Source organism: Trichosurus vulpecula, chromosome 1 (assembly GCF_011100635.1).
Source record: "Trichosurus vulpecula isolate mTriVul1 chromosome 1, mTriVul1.pri, whole genome shotgun sequence".
Taxonomy (NCBI): Eukaryota; Metazoa; Chordata; class Mammalia; order Diprotodontia; family Phalangeridae; genus Trichosurus; species Trichosurus vulpecula.
In genome coordinates, this window is record NC_050573.1 from 551,798,181 (window position 1) to 551,819,360 (window position 21,180).

Here is a 21,180-nt window from a genome sequence, read left to right on the forward strand (position 1 = left end):
GAGTGCAGGGACTAGGGTTTTTTGGGGATTTGTTTTTGGTCTTGCCTTTCTTTGTATACCTAGAGCTTAGCACAGAACTTGGCAGACAATGTTTTTTTTTTAAATACTCTGTCATCTATTTATCTATCTCCACTTATTTGATCATATTTCTGTGTGAGTTAAACTTGGAGTTCCTTTCTGTCGATGAGAAGCAGATTCTAAGTCTGTAGTCTGCCCTCATTTTTTGTGGGATTTCTTGAAGTATGGTCCTCAGGACGCTCATCCTATATTGTCCCTGGAGACAGTTCTCAGAGTATCTCATCACAGTTTATGCTGAAGGTCAGTTGCTTTGGCTTGCAGAGATTTTTACTATTATCCCAATCTTGTCACTTTATTTTGTTCTGATATTGTCTATTCTGTCTCAGGATTTTTGAAGGCTAAATCCACTTATCTCTTTTTTTCAAAGAATTCACTAGGTTTGAGATTCTCCATTGTTTGTCCTAAATTATTCATTTTTGTCTCTTTGAATTAAGAGTTTTCATTTCTATTCTATTTTTTCCCTTAATCAACTTTCTAACATTTACTCAGTCAGTGGTTTGGAGGTTGGGTTCTTACTGTTAGTGTTCTGCCTCTCTACTATGGTTTTTACTTTATTTTCCCTCTAGTATTTATAATATTTCATTCTTTTTGTGAATATTCGTTCATTCATTTTTTTCCAATTTCCACACTGGCTTTTCAGTGATGTTATTTGTGACTAATTTCTATCCTCTATTTTTGACATTGCTCTTACTTTCCTTCGTTAGCATATTTCTTGCTCTTTCAAGGTGATGAAAGGGAGCTTAGCTTATACATAATCTTTCAATTAGACATAGTACCTTAAGTCTGCCATTAATTATATACCCATTACCCTACTTCCTATCTAGACAAAACTGGAGACTGGAATTTATCTAGAGCTGATCCTCTTTCACACCACCACCATCCTCATTTACAATCATTGCTATCTGGGCTCCTCTTAGCTCTAAATTACCCCATTGCTGGCCAGTACCCTCGCCCTACAAGAACCTAAAGGAAGTACTTCATATGTAAAACGTTTTCTTTCTTTCTCCATCCCATAAAAACTTATTCGGCCTATGGCCCATTCCTTCTGGGCCTCCTCTTTACTAATGAATAAATTCTTGTTCATAATTTAACGTTGTCCCTCCTAGGTAACACAGTTGCCTTTAAAATAGGGCCCATGCCATGAGTTCAACTTCTTTGTTATATGCTTTTGTAGAACTTCTTGATAATTGAATAGTAAAGGATAGAGTAGTAAGATTACCTGCAGCATTTGGGAAACCAGGGTGGGGAGAACAGAAGATCTGATTAATTGAATTTTCCAAATAACTGAGGATAAACCAGGATAAAACCTTTCTTTTCAATTGTTTTAGAACATCTTTCTAAACTGTATTATGTTTTTCTACTTTAACAGAGTTATATGATGTTATACAATTTAAGGTCACTTTTTTAATATCGGTGATCATTGTACTATAGAGTTAAATCCAGAAGGTGGCAGATACCAAATCTCTACCGAAATTTTAAAATTAAACATCTGATAAGAGCTTGTCTTATTATCCCAGACTTCATTCCACACTCCCTTCCTCCCCATAAAGTGAATTGATTCCAATTAATTAAAGATTACAGTTAGATAGCTTAAGGTTATTTGGGGATTTTCTGTATTTTCTCCAATCAATAATATTAGACCCTAATATATATATATTTAAACTGAATTGAAACTGACCAGAGTGGACGTTTCTTTGGTGACAAATGACCTTTCAATATTATGGTAGTTTGCTTACATATCTTTCAGTTTTAAATAAAGCAAGTCAATTAGTTTAAAATGCATAGAAACTGTGAATGTGGTAGGTGCATTGATTAGTTTTCCAGAACTTTTTTTTTTTAACAAGAGATGACTGTCTGAGAGGAGGGATATATTTAGAAATGAAGATGATATGAAAACCAAAAGATATCAATAAAAATGTCTTTTAAAAAAATAGTGCCCACGGAGGCACAATGCCTATATACAAGGGAATGGTCAAAGTGCCTAATAGTTGAATGAGCTACTTTACAAAGTGGTGAGCCAGCCATAACTAAAGACAGAAAATGGATGACTGCTTATGAAAGACATCATAGAGGTAGTTTCTTACTGAGGTATGAGTTACAATAAATTATCCCTGTGATTATGTCCAACTTTGAGATTATCTGACTCTACTAGAGTGAATTTCAAGCAGTGTGGCAGGTCAATGGGGGAGATGTCTTAGACACAGTGGTCCATCCATGCCCCTGTTTCAACAATCCGGCTAGCAGCTGTTGTGGGGGTAAAAGACCAACACAAGCCCAACAACAAGAATGCTACCAGCACGCTGCAAAAGTACAGGTTCTTTTGATCTGCTTTAGTAAGGAAAGCAACATTAAGGGGTTGACAAGCTCATTTTAATTCAGCATACAAATACCATTCACTTAGTTCAGGAGAAAAAGCCAGTATGATGTCACATCATACTGTAGAGATGGATGACTATTCGAACTATGTGAAGTGCAGTAGTCTCCAAGATAGAGGTCATGTATTCAAAGAACCTTTCCTCACCTGGTCTTCATATCCATGGAGAATGATTGTGATAGTGTTTTATACCTGGCACATAGTAGGTACTTAATAAATATTTGTTGAGATAAAATTAATTGAATTGAGGAAAACCTCTTCAAAGTTGAAGCTGTGTCCACTTACCAAAGAGGTAAGTGATTAATTAATCAGTAGGTAGGAAGATTGATCACATTTCAACCTCCTGATGATAGCCAATCATGGGGCTTGTCTCAAACACAATCACATCTATCCTTATTCCTTAACATTTTCCCATTGCACTCCTTCCTTCTATTCTGCAAGCTCCCATGTTTCTCCTTTCTGAGCCAATACTGGCCCTTCAGGACAGTTATATTCTAGCCATAATTGAGGTACCTACAGCAGTAGCTTTGCAGATGTCATTGGGAAAATTCACATCTCCTTCTCCTTCTCCTCCTCCTGCTCCAGCATACCTATCCCGCCTCCCCTAGATTACCTCAAGAATATGGCCAGTGTCCCTTAGGAGGGTGAAGTCTGTTTTCCGAGGTAGTGTTAAAATGTTCCTCCTTATTATAAAGCCAAATGAGACTCTCTGTAACTTCTACCTATTCTACCAATTCCCAGTTCCACCCTTGTAATTATACATAATATCTACTCCCTCTCCCACATGATAAACATTCTCAAGATAGAATCTCCGTCCCTATGTGTATTAGCAAGGCAATAACCACAATATAGACGATAATTGTCAAAATACCTATGTGATTCTGTATCGCAAAATATAAGAGACTCTCCATACAGAAGGCAGAAGTAAACCATTGATTCAGACACCAGAGAACCAGATCCTAAAACCTATAGGCACAATCCTTCACAGCAGCAAAGAATTCAGAGAACCACTCCATCCCATAACCTTCCTGCCCCCTGCTGGGGCCTTGCTACCAACAAACTCACAGCCACCACACGTCTGTTCTCTCACTCAATTTCCTCTGACACATTTCCCTTTTCCTATCAGGAAGCTCCTCCTGCCACATGTGACTTAAGCAGGTCACATGGTCTGTTAATGGGTGGGAAAGATCTTCAAATCTACATTGCTATTACACCATGAGCCTAAAGCTAAGGAAGGAAATGAGGAAGGTAAACATCATGGTTCTGGTTAGGAAATAGCACTGCCTCCTATTTATATAATGCCTTAAGGATTACAGAGCATTTTACACATATTACATCTATCTCAGTGGATCCTCACAAGAGCCCTCCACGAAAGGAACTCTCATTTTCATTTTACAGATGAAGAAACCGACTTTCAGAGAGATTAAGTAGTTGCTCAAGCTGACGTAGGATTCAAACTCAGGTCTTAACTCCAGGTCGGTCCAGCCTTCTAATTGCTAGACCACAGCGAGAGGATATTTTTAGGGATTTGCAGCTAAAGATAAACAGCCTGATGTAGTGGAAAGAACACAACTTCCAGGAAGGAGACTTGGCTCAGGGCTAGCTGTAGAAGATCCTGGGCGAGTCATCCACGTTTGACTCCTGTTTAAAATGGGGACAACAAAACCTGTTTAACTCATAGAGTTATTATGAACAAAGCGTCTTGTAAACCTTAGTGGTACAGAGTGTAAATGCGAGTTATTAGTGTTATTCTCTTTTGTCCAGACCTTCAATTTCATTGATGCAAGAAGTCCATGGGTCTGGGTCTCTAAGAGGTCACATCACTTACCCTGCCTGGGTCACAAAGGCAGTAGCACTTAACCAGGCCTTCCCAGCTCTGAAGACAGCTTTCTCTAATTTAGTTTATCAGCTGCTTTTCATAATAACAGCAAAAGGAAATTCAAACACTCTCAGAATAGCGTTACAAGTAAACCCAAACAAAGTTGCAATGTAAATAAGGGGAAAAATTGCTGGAAAAAAAGCAGAACTGAAAGAACACTGACAACATCAAGGCAGCAAAACAATAGGTTAGAAAAAATAGAAAAGCAAGGATGAATTGCTAGCTACAACCAAACACTTTTTAATATTGTTTTTTCCTTAGCTGTTTATGGTGCTGAAAAAAGGAAAATCCGAATCCTGTGAAATTAAGCCCTAGGCTTAATTGAAAACCCATGGGTTTTCCCTGGCATGAAAGGCGAGGAATAATTCTGTAGTTCTTCTAGGGATGGTATAAAATGTGCTAAACCAACACCTCTGACTAGAAATGAGCTGTCATCTCTCTCCAAATACACACCTAATTAATAATGCTCCAACTAATTAAAGCACAACATGAAAGTTCTTTTCACAAATGGGTAAAAGGTTGATGTATTCAAAAGAAACAATTCAGCATTCTTAGCCTCAAAGTTTTCTCTCTCTCAAACCCTAGCCTACACAAAAATGCATTATTCTAATGCTGCTATAAAACCATTGATGCTTTATTTAGATCCAGTGGAGATTATCATTTTTACAAAAGCAAAATAAAGGTGATGCTATCCCCTCGTGTACAGATAAAGCAGATATCTAAACAAAAAAAGTGTAAGCCTTATTAATCTGTGACCTTGAGGTACAAAGTAGAGAATCCCTGAATAAGAAGGGAACTCAGAGGACCTCAGAGTGTAAATAGGGTAAATCTCTCACTTTACAGACTAGGACGCTGGACACCAGTAAGACATAATGACTTTCATAAGGTCACTTAGACAATAATAATAGCTAATATATATATATATATATATACACATACATACATACATATATATGTGTAAGGTCTGCAAAGAGAACTTTACATACATCATCTCATTTGTTCCTCACAACAACTGTTTGGGTTAAGCAGCAGAGCTGAGATTTGGACCCCATGTCTCTCACTCCCCATTCAGTGCATATGCCAATATAACACACAAGTGACTAGCTGGGTCCTAGAGCTCCAACCCTAGTCCTAGTCCTCTGTCACCTTAAAACTCAAAAAAAATTTAAGTCAGTTTGAAAGTCAATGTGTTCATACAGGGTTCCTCACCAGATAATAATGTAAGCTGAGACCAAGAATTCAAGGAATCAAGGTGGGGCCCGACCAAGAGAATACTTCCTGCCCCAGAGTCCTAGCCTGGCAAGTGGCCCTGTATGAAATACATAGTTTGCCCGGATCACTTACCACTAGTTGGAACCTGAATCATTCTTGGTCTGGAAGACCCCAGAAAAACTGGAGTGCTTCCTCTGAGCTGTTACAATAAAAATGTCCACTCCTGGTTCAGTCTGTGAGCCCCAAATAGGCGAATTAGCTTCGTGCATTTTTACTACTCTATAGTGTGCTCCACATCTCCTAGTTAGTCTTTCAATGAGCAAAGTATATTGAACACCTACCAACCCTTGGGTGAGTTGTTTAATTAATGTCAAACATTGATCTTTTCAATTTTGATACTTCAACAAAGACATCATCTTTTAGACCAATTGGCAAGAGCTGATTAGGTAAGATGGTGTTGGAAAGTCAACATATGAAACTTAATGGAAATCAGTAGTTCTCTGATATTCACAACTCAGAGTGGAGAGGTGGGAAAAATCATTGATCCTAATTAATCTCATTATGAGTGTCCACACTTAGGTCACGGAGAAGGAAAAGCAAGGAGAAACAAAAAGAAAATAAATTTTCAAAGGCATTTGTAACTGGAAATCTACATTCAATGGATTTATTTCTCCTCTTCCTTGGAATTTCAAACCCCTGAGCATCATGAAAATCATATCTGAATTTAATATTTGTTGTTGTTCAGTCACTTTTCAGTCATGTCAGACTCTTCTTGACCACATTGGGGGTTTTCTTGGCAGATACTCGAATGGTTTTGCAATTTCCTTCTCCAGCTCATTTTACAGATGAAGCAACTGAGGCAGACAGGGTTAAGTGACTTGCCCAGGGTCACATGGCTAGTAAGTGTCTTCAGCTCAATTTGAATTCAGGAAGTTGAGTCTTCCTGACACCAGGCCCAGCACTCTATCTACTGTGCCTCCTAGCTGCCCCTTTGAACTTAATATAGAGGCATTGTTTTCCATGCCAATTATTAGGTTAGTTCCCTTCATCTATTTTTAAATACATTTACTAATATCTTTTGTTTTAATATCACCTTCCATACCGCTTCCATATCATCTCTTGTAAAAAAAATAAAGAGGAGAAAAGCAGTTCAGCAATAAGAACCAAGTATGTCAGTATATGCAAAGTTCCCCGTTAAGTCACCCACCTCTGCAAAGAAAGGAGGAAGCTGCTTTTTCTCATCTCTTCTTCATTACAATTACACAGTATTCACTTTAGCTTTCATGTTAGTTCTCATTCTTTCTTTTCACATTGTTATAGTTACTACTGTCAAAGTATTAGGAGACGCTGTGTTTTCCAGAGGTAAGGCCTGGCGAGCAGGCTGTGCCCTGAGCTTGGCATAACAACAATCCTTTGCGCTCACCTTCTGGATGATCTCAGCCACAGAAGAATCCCAGACTTGTTTCTGGTCATGAAGCCCTGCTATCAATCAAACTTGTCACACTGTTGCTGTTACCCTTCATTGTCAGGGCTACTGCTCACTGTGCAGCCATAGGTATAAGTACTGAGATCTCCCCACACTGCCTTGGGCCCCCCTCTAGGGGCAGGGCTCTGACACACGAGTCCCTCACTTTGAAATTAAACTTCTGTTTGATTCCGGACTCACCTGTCTCTAGCCCGCTTTGCTCGGCTCTGGCCACTTCCATCCAATTGATATCATTCATATATGTGTGTGTGTGTGTATGTGTATGTGTGTATGTATATGCGGGTATTATATGTACATGTGCATGTATGTGTGTATGTGCATATGCATATGTACACAAACATACACATTATTTTCCTAATTCTACTTACATCAGTAAATTACTCAAAGTACATCAGTATACTGATACAGTTAGTAAGTGTATCAGTAAGTTAGTCAAAAAGCATTTATTAAGGACTTATTTTGTGCCAAGGACTGGGCTAAGTATCAGGTAAACAAAACAAAAAAAGGCAAAAAGAGTTCCTATCCTCAAGGAGCTTCCATTCTAATGGGGAGGCCAATATGTGAACAGCTAGAGATACTGCAAGATATAGACAGAGTAGATGGAGGGTAATCCAGAGGAGCAGCAGCAGGAGGGCTCCACATGCAGAAAAGGCCTCTTCGATATTCTTCACATTCATTATTCCTTCAAGAGTAGTGATATTCTCTTATATTCATGAACCACAATTGGTTTTGCCTTTCCCCAATCAATGGACATCTGCCACTACAAAGGTGCTACTCTAAATACCTCTTTACTTCATGGCTTTTCTATCTTTAAGGACCCAGTCGGATATCTGGGTCAAAGGGTAATGGATATTTTAGTGATTTTTTTAGCCTAATTCCAAATTACCTTAGAGAATGAGCATCCTTCATTTTAAGTTTCTCCTCATTAGAGACCACTAAGCCTTGGATGCAGTGAAGTGTGATAAACGCACATCACACTACTGAAAAGGTTTTAAAGGAACAGATCTCATTCATATGCTATAAATAGATGGGAACATAAAAATTGATATATTAAGGCAATCTGGGTTTCCAGCAGCTAGTTTAGTACCTGGATAGAAGGAGGAAGCACATGTCTAAGTCCATTATGTACAAATGTCTAGCAACAAATATCTAGAATACACTTACAATACTAGTTATAAAATCAGAGCTGCAATGAAACATTCACTCAAAATAGCCTTTCACATACTGCGATATTTCTGTTAAAATATACTTTGCAATTGGTTTAAATGGTTTCATACCAGACAAGTTAGGACACTGGGTTTCTGGATGCAAAAGCAATCTGATGCTCTCAAGTAATCTCTGAAAGTCTAGAAGAATGGAAAGGTTAAGCAACTGGTTGGTGTAAAGTCACTGTTACGGATAACTGAAAATTACTTGTATCAGGCCAAAAAGAAGAGTGTTTCTATACTTGGAAAAGTACCTTAAAAACATAAAACCTCAAGACCTAGCAGCAGAGACATTAAAGGACCGCAGGTCTTAGAATACAATATATTGAAGAGCAAAAGACCTGGGGCTCCGGCCGAAAATATCATACCCTTCAAATTTCAGTATTATCTTGAAAGAAAAAAAAATGGACATTTGACAAATCCTCAGACTTTCAAGACTTTGTTAAAAAAATCCTCAACTTAATAGAAGATTCGACATACAAGAATCAAGAGAAACATAAGTTACACACCAAAGACTGACACAAGCTGTATTATTTATCATACGGGCTTTCTAGAAATAAAAATTTATTGTTACATATTTTGAATCCTCTCCTATGTTCTGCTATGCACATGACATGCTCTTTTTTCTTTCTTACTTTATATTTAAGTTTATGATATGTTTTTGTTTCTTTTCTCTATTTTGTATTTGTGTTTTGGTAAAATAAAATTAAAAACTTAAAAAAAACCCACAAAACCTCTACTAGAAATAAGAAGAAAAAGGCAAAACACCACTACTGCTGAACAATCTTCCATGTCTTTGCAAAGTGCCTTGATATAACTGCTCTCTAAACCACATTTTACATAGGGGGTGATGGGGAGAGAATGTACAAACCAGGGACCTACCCTGCCCAATAACTAAAGGATAAAGTCTAAATTCCAAAAGTCTGGCATTCAAGACCACATTTGGGTCTCCAAACCATACCTCCAACAACGTCTCCCCCAGCTCCCCTACATAAATTTTCTAGTCCAGACAAATTGTCCTACTGATTGTGCCCCTCAGATCCCACTGTGTTTGTGCCATTCTGATCATGTCACTTTCCTTTCCTGCTAATAAGTCTGCTGTCAGGACCACCCACCCCCTCCCACCTTTTTCATTTATCTAAATCCTCTTCGTTCAAAAGCTTGCCTGTGGTACCACTTGTCCAGTGAAACTTTCCTGTCTACCCCAACACCCAGGAAACAATCCCTTCTCTAGATTCTTTTTTTTCCCTCCCAGACCTGATCTACAATTGTGCTGGTATAGAAAACTCCTCTAGCTATACAGGTGGGCACTTGTTTTACAATTTCTAGTCTTGGAGAGTCACTTGGAGCACCAAGAGGTTAAGTGACATGTCCAGGGTCGCATGGCCAGTATGTGTCAGAAGTGAGCCTTAAATCCAGGGTTCTCAGGCCGACTTTCTACCTACTATTATGTTGTGGTGACTCTGAATTCTTACAGCACTCATCACCTAACAATCACACTGCTGTGTAGCTTAATGGAGAAAGCAGACCTTTATTCCAAGTCCACTTCTGATGGGAATTGCCTGAGCCTCAGAATCCTCTATAAAACAGTGATACTTATCCATGCACAAGTCACATCACTTGCCCAAACTGCAGTTTCTTCTTGTGTAAAATGTGGATGCATTTGATACTTGTACTATCTACTTTATACGTACCCTGTAAACATCAAGGTGCTATCTGACCTGAGTCATAATTATTATTTAAGCTGTTAAGTCATCCTTGTGTCAATATATGTCTTCTTTCCAAATATACTGTGAATTCTTCATGGCCAGGGAGCATGTCTCATATTTCTCTGTATCCCTAATACCTTGCAGAGTACCTCAAACCAAGGATGCAAATCTTCATTGTCTGGGATTATAGAAAGAGTGCTGCATTTGGAGACCAAAGGCCTGGGCTTGAAGCCTCCCACTCTGCTACTTATTATTATCTCTAGGACAAATCATTGACCTCTGGGGCCCATCTTCTTCATCTATAAGATAAGGGAATTGGACTAGATGACCTTAAAGGTTTCTTCCTACTACTCTTAGCCTAATCTATGTTACTATGATTTACTGGTTAGAGCTAGAACTAGAATTCACATCCACTTGATTTCCCCATGCAGTGTGTATGAATGCACTCTCTAAGACAAGAGAGGAAAGAAAATCCTTATCAACCGGTTCTGTGGTGGGACAGCCACATTTGTCCATATCCACTTCTATTCACGGAGGCTTTCTCTATGCTGGTTTATGCCACATTGACTTTTCATCTGTGAACTGGTCTCATGAACATCTGCCAGACTAGAGCAGAGTTCAGCTACTTCTCTAAAAAGATCAGAATAGCAACTAGCATTTACATAGCAAATTGATAGTACTTACCCTTTAATCTGAAAAAATAACCTGCAAGGTAGAAAACTATTATTATACTAATTTTAGCACATGCTACACATTTCAATTGATTCAACTGTAAGTTCAGAAGTACTTTAAATGAAATAAAAACGTATTTCAAAAAAAGTCAGAATTACTCTTAAAGATTTCTTTTATATAGAATTACAGCTACTACCCAGGATCTCTAGAGGTCTGGGTGTTATTTATAGTATCCTCTGTTTATAGAATTTATTTAAAAGTTTTATCATGTGCTTTCTGAGTCACAAAGATTCAACATGAAACCAAATAGGGTAATTGCACATTAGTCTCACCAGATAGCCCCTCCAGAATGACTGGATGATGAGGGTTGCTTCTTCTTCTGATAGCAAGAGAGACAGAGGAATTGGTGGCCTAGGACTAAAAAAATATTAAATGGTTACATTCCCATTTATCCTTCATTTCCTGAAATACCTTTGACAGCGTAATTGTCATTCTCATTAAGTGCCCTTATCCATTTCTTAGAAACTAACAATGCCATTTTTGAAAGAAAATTGTTATGCTTATGTCACTGTTGTGTGTTTTTTAACTCGAAAACAAAAGGTGGAATTTTTGTGACATTTTTAAACCAATATCATATTAGACAGCTGAAAATATAATTTCCTTTAGAGAATTAATGAAGCTAAAATTCTATTTCCTTGCTTTGTTAGCTGAGCAAGAAAATGGCTATTTACACAATACTATGTGGATAAAATTCAATAATCAAATGAAATTGACTTTTCTAGATAGTCTGAAACCAGAAGGACTCTGAACTCATTCTAAATTTCTACTGAAGGAAAATTAATTAAGTAGGCAGTCTCTTTTCTGCCAATACTAAAATAGAACTGTCTATATTATAATAGCTTGGATGTTTTCTGGATGGAGTGATTTAAATTCTTACATATTTATAAGTTAGGATCCATTTCCACATTTTAATAAGCAATAAAGCATCTCAAATGCTGTCTTAGTTAATAGTGTTAACTCACAAGGGGGTATTTATCTTAGCTACTATACCATTAGGTAGCCATAAAATATTTTTAAATCACAGTTTTCTCTTGAGTTTTGTTATAAAAGACTTACAGGAGCATTCATCATTGAAATGCTATTCTACATCTGATTTAATAAGGTATTAAATTAAGATCTGAAATATTAAATTTCATTCATGAATACGACACATATCCACAAGGGCTGAGAGAGAGAAATAAGTGATCCAAGTTCCCAAAGTAAATGGAATTCAGAAGATACAATTAAACACGGGATCTGCTGCAACAGACACACAAGCAAGTTATTTCACTGCATCCTAGTTACAAAGCAGCCTTTGACCAAAGAACAAAACCAAACCAAAACCCAGCTGAATTGGTCAAAGAGATGGACAATTCCTGGGCTGTGCACATTGGAGCAGGTGACTGTTTTCCACTTCACTTTGACTGAAAATTTTTTAAGAATTAAAGAATATGTAATTTGCATATTGAATTTGGTCCATTCTAGAATCACAGAAATCAAAAACAGGAATGATCGAAGAGGCTATCTGCTGTGTGTGTGTGTGTGTGTGTGTGTGTGTGTGTGTTACTAGTCCCTGACGTCTATGACTAGTCAAATTATTTTAAAATGACTGAATGATGGGATTTCTCTGCTTCTTTTAGAAAAGTGCTCCACATCTGAAATAATCTACTATACTTAATTCTTCCCTCTTCCTTTCCCACTTCCACCCACTCACAAAGACAGCCAACTATATACAAACAAGAAGGCTCACTCAACAGACCATTATGGGGAGACGGAGAAGTGAGAGGGCGGGAACAGCAAGCCAAAGAGGAAAAACAGAAGCAATCTATTAAAAGCTTTTTTCCTCATTTAAATGTTGCCATGCACTCCTAGCACTGTGCATATTTTCCTCCACCTCTGCGAAGACACATCAGTTTGGTGGAAGTGGTATGAGGTCCTTCTGAAGTCTAGTAGTAGCCAAAAGGACAAAAGATCCTAGCTTTCCTCTTGCCTCCTCTGCCTTTGCTTTCCTTCATTAAGACCATATTCTTGGCAATGCAGCCTGAGTTCTCCTCAAATATGGGCCCCTGAAAGCTATACCTAAGATAAAGGCACACTTTGAGTTAGCATCTATTCAGAACCATGCTCTCTATCCCACATTCGAGGCTGCTGCTTCATTTTTTGTCATTTAATTTAATTTTAATTTTAACATAAGTTAATGTGTTTTTGTTATACCAAAAATAATGCATTAAAAACTTAAAACACAGATATTTAATTAAACAGAATAGCAAGGTAAATAACAATAAAAATCCCATCTTGTGCACAGAGGGACGCAGTTTCCCCCACAACTACTGGGAAAGAGCATATATTAGGCTGCATAACTCCTAGTGCTGGGCCCAGCTGGAACATCTGGCTATCCCCTAAAACTGCCATTTCTAGCTCCTCTGCCAGGCTGCGGATGTCATCTGCTGACCTCTAGTAGATACCATTTGACGACTCGCTGTCCCCACTGAGCCGTCTTCTTGCTAGTTCTCCCCATCACAGTCAGTCGGTTCTCCCCCAACTGCAGTCGCTGTGTATGACTTCTTCACAGGGTAGTGTTGATGGCTCTGAGTACAGCTCACACCCTCAAGACTATTTCAATTTTTTGGAGTCAAATCGACAGCCACACAAAGCATAGCAAACATCCTTTCACGTCGAAAGTCAAATGGGCACAGTGGGAAGACTGTTGGATTTGGAATTGGGAGACCTCAATTCAATTCTAGCACTTAGTACCTGCGTGACCTTTGTGTCTAAAACTAAAACACAAACAAGACTCTTATTGGAGTATCAAAGTCAGATCTCTCTTTCATGCTTTCCCCTTTTCTGTCATTCTCCTAGAACTGGGAGTCATCCTTGACTTTGTCTTTTCTCTCCAAATCCAGTCTGTCCTTTAGTTTTGCATGCTGTGGTGGGAAAATCACTGGCTTTGGAGTGAAAGTACTTAGGTTCAAATTTCATTTCTCCTAGTCAATTAGTCGGTCGACAAGCATTTATTAAATGACTGCTGTGTGCTAAGCACAGGGGACACAAAAGTAAAAGACAGTCCCTGTTTTCAAGGAGCTCACAGTCTAATGGGGGAGATAATATAGAGGATACATTTGCTGATAAATAGTATAATGTTGGATAAATCATTTGAACTCCCTAGGCACCAATTTCCTCACCTATAAAATGAAGGGATCGGACAAGATGTTCTCCAAGGTCCCTTTCAGCTCTAAATCTATGACATGTGGGAGGCAGAATTTGAAGTCAGCACTTCCCTGTCTCCCACCAATTACATTCACCATTCTGCTTCTCAAAAACAAACAAAAAACCCTAACTGCTATCTATATGAAACCATTCATTATTAACTCTGCTATTAGCTAGTCTATGAACAAGAAAAAAATTTAAGATTGAACAATGAGTCTGAAATAAAGAGAATGTGTTAGTGTTCTTTTTTCCTGAGACTTTCAGTTTTCCTGTTTAAAATGTTTTTTGGTATCTGATCATTCATAGAGGGCAAAAGTATTATTACTTTATATGATTAGAAAGAGAATGGGAACTTCTAAGTGCTTTCACTAGTAATAAAACACTGAAGTCTCTTGCATCATAAGACAAAGCAAAAGACTTTTAGAAGCTCCCACTATTGACAACACTGCTTTCATGGTTAAATAATGGAGAGCTATTTAGTTTATGAACTAAGAATAAATAAGGGAAGACCGATGTAAATCAGGCAAAATAGAAAGGACTCAATCTACAGTACAGTAGCCACTAACAACTATCCATCATTTCAGCAGGCCAGCTTGGAGTAGAAGTCATGCCAGTTCTGGATTTGTCCCTTGGAACATTTGCAACTGGCTTCAGGTCAAATAAAAAAGAGTATAGATAATGTAATTCATTGACAATGAAAGCAATGGGGGTAGGGGGGGTTGGGAATACATCACAATCAAGGCAGAGGGCAGCTATAACTCTAATGACAACTGACAGTTCCAAACCAAAAATACTTGCATGGTCATACAATTTCACAATACTGCTGAGCATGCTTCTACAAAAACTATTTTAGTGGTATCAATCTATTTTTGAACACTTTCACATCTTTAAACCATTTCCAAATGTAATTAAAACAGGAACTGACTAGAAAAATCAATAATATCAAAAAAGATGGGCTTTGATTTTTGAGTGAAAGCACTACTGAGCTAGCTGGTCATGATTGATTTTTAATTTATTTAAATCTTTCAGCACCTGTGGGCATACAGCTGATGCTTAGTAAAAGCTGAATCGATTGGTCTATTTCTATAGTTTTTAGAGGAAAAGTGCCATAGCAAACATGTATTGTATTAGAAAAGAATCAGAGACGTTAGATTAAATCTTCCCTGTCTAGCTCTAAATCAAGTGAAGGATTTCCATTCAAAATCTTATTTAAAGAGAATAAAGAAGAAAAAAAAACTTCTTTCAGGATCCTGATTCTATGCAATTTTGTATACAGTTAAGTAGGTGAGATTGCTTCCTTCCAACTTCTAATCAAAACCAAGATGAAAATCAATAACTGGAAAAAAATAAGCTTCTACAACAACCCAAATCAACAATCAATTAATAAAGTCTTACTCTTGCAAACTTTTACAAAGTTTTTATTTTTACAATTACACTTTGAATATTTACAATTAAAATGAACATTTTCCACCTATCATTTATTATTCACTAATAAAAATGCTGCATAACCATTGTACTCATTCATGACTTGTTTCTCAGTGTAGTATGTCTGAGGTTTTCTATTGTTGTGTTGCATTCTGAGCTATATGAACCAAACATTTGTTGTAAGTATAGTAGAGCCTATCCAAACTTGTCTTTCCAGATATTGTAATAACTGATCACTAGAATACCATAACAGGGATCTTTCAGTTCCAGCTTTCCAGTGCATGCAGTGAGAAGAGAGTAGCTATTAGAGATCTTAGATATGAAGAAGGGATCTTCCCTTTTCCTTTCACTAATCTCCACCCTTGGAGATTGTCAAGCAGTTATTACCCCAGCAGCAAGCTGAATCATTCTCCTAAACAAGAGAATAGAGTACCATTTTATCAATCCTAAAATTGGAAATAGTTTCTGTATCCAGATAATAGTGTTTAGTAAATAATGTACTGCACACCATATGATCTCTCCACAGCCTTCAGGTATTGTGGTCTTACAAGACATGCCTACAAACTTGACAGTTTGAATGAAAAGCCATGTAGGCAGAGCCATGAAGGGGGCAGAGCCACTGAGGTTTTGATGAGTATAGAAAACATCAAATTTAGAGGGCGCTGGCAACACTCGTAGTCCTTTAGCAGCTTAGTTAGCAAGAATAATTAGTTCCGATAGAAAGCTACCAGGTAGTGGGTTGGAAGGAACTCCTTCCCTGACACATCGTCCTTCTCCCACCCTGTACAGCTAGCTGGCATACTAGGATCTCTGTTTCCCACTTGACCCACTTCTCTCAATTGAGGATACATTCCATGCTGCTGGCCCTGGGGCAATAACTACTAGTTACAGCTCAGCACATAAATATCAGAACATTTCCCTTTCTAGTAACTGGTTAGCATATATTTCCTTTAACATTTGACTTAGGAAAACACTGGTAGGATATTGTTACTATGGCTTCATCTAGTTCAATAAATATTGCAAGAAATTATAGGGTCTTCTTGAGAAATATTACCATGTTTTGGGATGTAGAGGCTAATCACACCTAATGTAGAGGCTTTTAATCACATGCAAAAAGCTTTTAAAATGTGTTCTTGAAAATACGGAAATAGGAGCAGCTAGGTAGCACAGTGAACAGAGCACAGGCCCTAGAGTCAGGAGGACCTGAGTTCAAATCCAGCCTCAGATACTAGACACATTTACTAGCTGTGTGACCTTGGGCAAGTCACTTAACCCCAACTGCCTTCCCTTCTCCCCTCAAAAAAAAAAAAGAAAATATGAAAATATACCCTGTTAAAAGGTATTTATAAAAACCTGCATAACTTGTGAAACTGTTGTTTCCCTGAAAATTTTTTTCTTTGTTTATAAAGATGCCACTACTGACCCATGTAACAAAAATGTTACTTGCAGCTACTGTGGTTGTGTAAGGCCAATAACACCAGCACACAGCAGGGGCTGCGAGCACAGGTTCTTTGTTGTGCTTTTCTAAAGGAGAACAACTTTAAGGAGTTAACAATCTTACTTTAACATACAAATACCATTCACTTAGTTCAGGGGAAAAGCCAGCACCCTGAACTTCAGAGCAAATACAAACAGAGAAAATAACACAAATCAACAGACAGGCTTCTAACTGTCCGGCTATAGCAATACATACATAGTTACCAGAGAGAGAGGCACCTACATCTGGGTTTTCAAAGCCAGGGGGCTCCTCAATGGCTACCTGGAGTCTCATCTGGCCAAATCACACAAACACTCTTCCAATGAGTGAGCCCCCAAAGCAAAATGCTAACCTCAGAGCATATATACACTTCTTCAGGGTCAGAGGGCATCACAACCATGTGACTCAAACTCATGGGACTTAGGCTTTCTTGTGACTTAAGCAGGTGATGAAAGGCTCGTGATTCAAAGACTCTTGATTCAAACAAAGGTAAGGCTCAATCAAAGGTACTTGATTGCCTTAGTGCTTCGAAGCACTACAAAAGAAAAAACAGCAAAAAGTCCCATTTTGTTTGCCATTACAATCCAATATAGTAGGACATGCTTAAAGTTGTTTTTTTTTTTTTAAAAAGTAATGGAAATAGGTGTTTTAGAGAGCCATCTATGTTGTATGCTTTAGTTATTAGTTATTTACCCTCCAAAACTCACCCCCTTTCTACTTCTCTGGTTCTTTCCAGGACACCACAATCCTTCTCATCACTCAGGTTTACAATCCACATCATTCCCTGAATTCTCCCAGTAGAATGTAAACTACTTGAGGGCACATACTGTTTTTCCTTTTGTCTTTGTAAACCCAGTATCCAGTACATTACCCTGGGTGGTATTCAATAAATGCTTATTAGATTTTATGAACATCTGTGTGGTGGTCCACAGCATGCTGAATGGAATGAACCAAAAAGCAGGATTGCACGGTAGCTTCTGCAGTATTACCAAGGTAGCTGTGGATCACGTGTGCTAGTTCAATCCTCCGGCACTTTGGGTTTGGTGCAGTCCTTGGCTGCTTCTGGGTAGCCATGTGTGGCTCACAGCTAATGTATTTGGGAGCTCTGAAGAAGAAGAAGCTATTCCCTTATTGGTCACTGAGTAGGTAAATGACTCAGTGGACCTTTAAAAAGGAAATGATTCTGCCCCTCTCTTCTTCCACTGACTTTCTATGGCAGATTGTCAAGCTTGGAGGTGATGAACAAAAGGGGCTGCCCTTCCCACCCACCCCCCCACCCAAGCAAAACAGAAAATGGCGGGTATGTGACAAGTAAAGCTCATGCCCTACCCATGTGGGTTTGACCTGGGTTGTGACCTACTTCTTCTGTATTTGTTCTTTACTGACTATAGGTAACCAAACAGAATCCCAAAATGGCTGAGAGTGGTCTTCGTGGCAACCTTATGAGAGGTTCATAGATCCTGGTTGTTTCTGGCTGCACATTGGGAGTAGTTTCTAACAACTCCAGGGGATGACCACTGGCCAGAGGATGATCCCAATCCCTGGGCCTGGAAATCCAGAAAACATGGACTTTGGAGGAATCAGTTCAGAGTTCTGGAGAAATATAAGATGCTGTTCAACAGTCCTGCAAACTTCTTCATGTTCTGATGTTTATGTCTTGATCCCCCGGGAGAATATAACTGTGGTATTGTTGCTTAAGTCTCTGTCATTGCGCATGTGTGATGGCCTTCTGTATGTAACATTTCTTTTGAATGGAGGAAATAAATAACTTTTCCACACCTAACTTACATTATAAAGTGAGTGCCTTTTTGGGGAAACTTTAGATATGAGCCCAAACTAAGTTTTAAGAGATTGTTCCCTGGAGGTGCTAGGGTAGGGGATATGGAGAGCCAAAGCACGTAAGAAGTTGATGCTGTGCAACTAGAAAATAAGATACACAGGCAATGGGGCACAGAAATTTATCTTGCCCTAAAAGAAAGGAAGGGAAAAGGGGATGGAAGGGGAGTGGGGTGACAGAGGGGAGGGCTGACTGGGGAACAGGGCAACCAGAATATACGCCATCTTGGAGTGGGGGGAGGGTAGAAATGGGGAGAAAATTTGTAATTCAAATTCTTGTGAAAATCAATGCTGAAAACTAAATATGTTAAATAAATAAATTTAAATTAAGAAGTTGATGCTGACCCTTCTTTTAGGTGGCTCAACTTCCCCCAGGACTAAACCCACGAAAGACTGCATGGCTGGGTCCAGAGCAGATAGGCCCCTTAGTGTAAAGACAGAGGGCCATGTCCCCAGCCGCTTGAGCCCAGAAGTGATTACAATGGTTAGATGAGCATATTCCTTCCCAAGAAGATTTCCATGGTCTGCAATGTCCTTAGCAGTATAAGAATGCACCTGTTTCTCCATAAACTCATCCCCAACGAATTCTGCCACTTTTTACTAGAGGTCCCTAGTATTATTTTAAAACGTGTTTTGGTTATGCTGAAGGGAATTTTCTAGGACAAGCATCCTAAATTGGCTCTTAATGGTTGACATCTTTAATATTTTCCTCAGTTCTTACATAGGGTGGGGAGAATGTAAACCAATCCCTCCTCATACAGCATAAGTGGACTAGAAACTGTGGGTGTTACACGAAGATTGATGGAGAGAACTAGAGATAGCCTGGAGAAAAGGAGACTCAGGGGAGATGGTTGTCATTGCAGAGATGACAGAGGACAGAACCAGGAAGCATGCATGGAAGTTGCAGAGACAGATTTAGCTCCATGTTGGTTGGCTGGTTGTTCATTCTTGAAGAGGACCAAAATGACATCACTATGCTACATTCAAGTGACAGTGTGTCTGACTGTGGCTGATCAGACCAATATGAGCTCAGGATGTTCTACCAGAGGTGTGGATTCTCTAAATTTGCACATCTTGCATTTCTTTTGAGCTACTTCAATTCTGTTTTGCTCACAGAGCACAGCACCTTCTCTGATGTGGGCATGCCATGCTGAGTAATCCTGTGCCAGTGTCTCCCATGGCACACAATCAATTCCAAAGTTCTTAAGAGAGACCTTGAGAGTGTCCTTGTATCACTTTTTCTGGTCACACACCTGCCCTGTGTGAGTTCTCCATAAAATAGGCTTTTTGGCAAGTGTACGTTTTGTATTCGAACAACGTGGCCAGCCCATCGGAGTTGCGCTCTCTGAAGTAGAGTATGAACACTTGGCAGTTTAGTTTGAGAAAGGACCTCAGTGTCTGGTACCTCATCCTGCCAGGTGATCTTCAGAGTCTTCCTAAGACAATTCAAATGGAAGTGATTCAGTTTCCTGGCATGGCGCTGGTAGACTGTCCAGGTTTCACAGGCATACAACAATGAGGTCAGCACCACAGCTCTGTACACCTTCAGTATGGTAATCAGTCTAATACCTCTTCTCTCCCATACTTTTCTTCGGAGCTAGCTCTGGCAGTGCATGTGTCAACCTCATCATCAATGTGTACATCCCTGGAAAGTACACTACCAAAGGAAGTGAACTTATCCACAGTATTCAGAACTTCTCCATTTGCTGTAATTGATGGTTCCACATATGGATGTTGTGGTGTTGGCTGATGGAGCACCTGTGTTTTCTTGGTGTTAATTGTTAGGCCAAAATTGTCACAAGTAGCAGAGAATTGATCCATACTTCACTGCATTTTAGCTTCAGAGGCTGCACTGAGTGCAAGATCATTTGCAAACAGAAAATCATGCACCAACACTCCCTCCACTTTGGTCTTGGCTTGGAGTCTTTACAAGTTGAAGAATTTACCACCAGTGTGGTGGCTGGCCTTGATGCTGTGTTAGTCCTCATTGAAAGCATTTGACAACATGGCTGAAAACATCATGCTAAAAAGCATGGGAGCGAGCACACAGCTTTGTTTCACTCCACTGGTGACTGGGAAAGCACAAGCCCATTATCCACAACCCACGCAATATGAAACTGATGCACAATGCTGATGAACTTCTCTGGGAAACCAAATTTTGACATAATTTTCCATAAGCACCCATGACTGACAGTATCAAAGGCCTTAGTCAGATCTACAAATGTATACAGACTTCTGCTCTGCTCCTGGTATTTCTCCTGGAGTTGTAGGGCAGCAAACACATATCAACTATTCCTCAGCCCTTTCTGAAACCACACAGGTTCTCAGGTGGATGACCATTTTCCAGTGAAGGATGAGCCTATTATGGAAGACTCTAGCAAGAATCTTGCCAGCAATGTCTAAGAGAGAGACTCCCCTGTGATTGTCACAGGACAATCTATTCCCTTTACCTTTCTAGAGATGGACAATGGAGGCATTCTGGAACTCCTGGGGGATAACCTCCTCCTGCCACCTAACCTGGAAAATCTCAGTCAGCTTTTATATGAGCCATGGACCCCCTACCTTGTAAATCTCAGCTGGA

General features: G+C 39.1%; 2 protein-coding genes across 2 annotated transcripts in view; one reads left to right on the plus strand and one right to left on the minus strand.

Annotated features, from left to right (window-relative positions):
- The window catches only part of GPRC5B (G protein-coupled receptor class C group 5 member B), a 102,439-nt gene extending 84,067 nt beyond the window's left edge, over nucleotides 1-18,372 (plus strand). The window contains exon 4 of the mRNA XM_036741678.1: nucleotides 18,155-18,372. Coding sequence (XP_036597573.1) covers nucleotides 18,155-18,220 — 66 coding nt within the window. The 3' untranslated portion in view covers nucleotides 18,221-18,372. The remainder of the gene's footprint in view (nucleotides 1-18,154) is intronic.
- IQCK (IQ motif containing K) overlaps nucleotides 1-21,180 on the minus strand; it is a 149,696-nt gene that overhangs the window by 50,682 nt on the left and 77,834 nt on the right. The window contains exon 7 of the mRNA XM_036741681.1: nucleotides 10,948-11,032. Within this exon, the coding sequence (XP_036597576.1) occupies nucleotides 10,948-11,032 (85 nt within the window). The remainder of the gene's footprint in view (nucleotides 1-10,947; nucleotides 11,033-21,180) is intronic.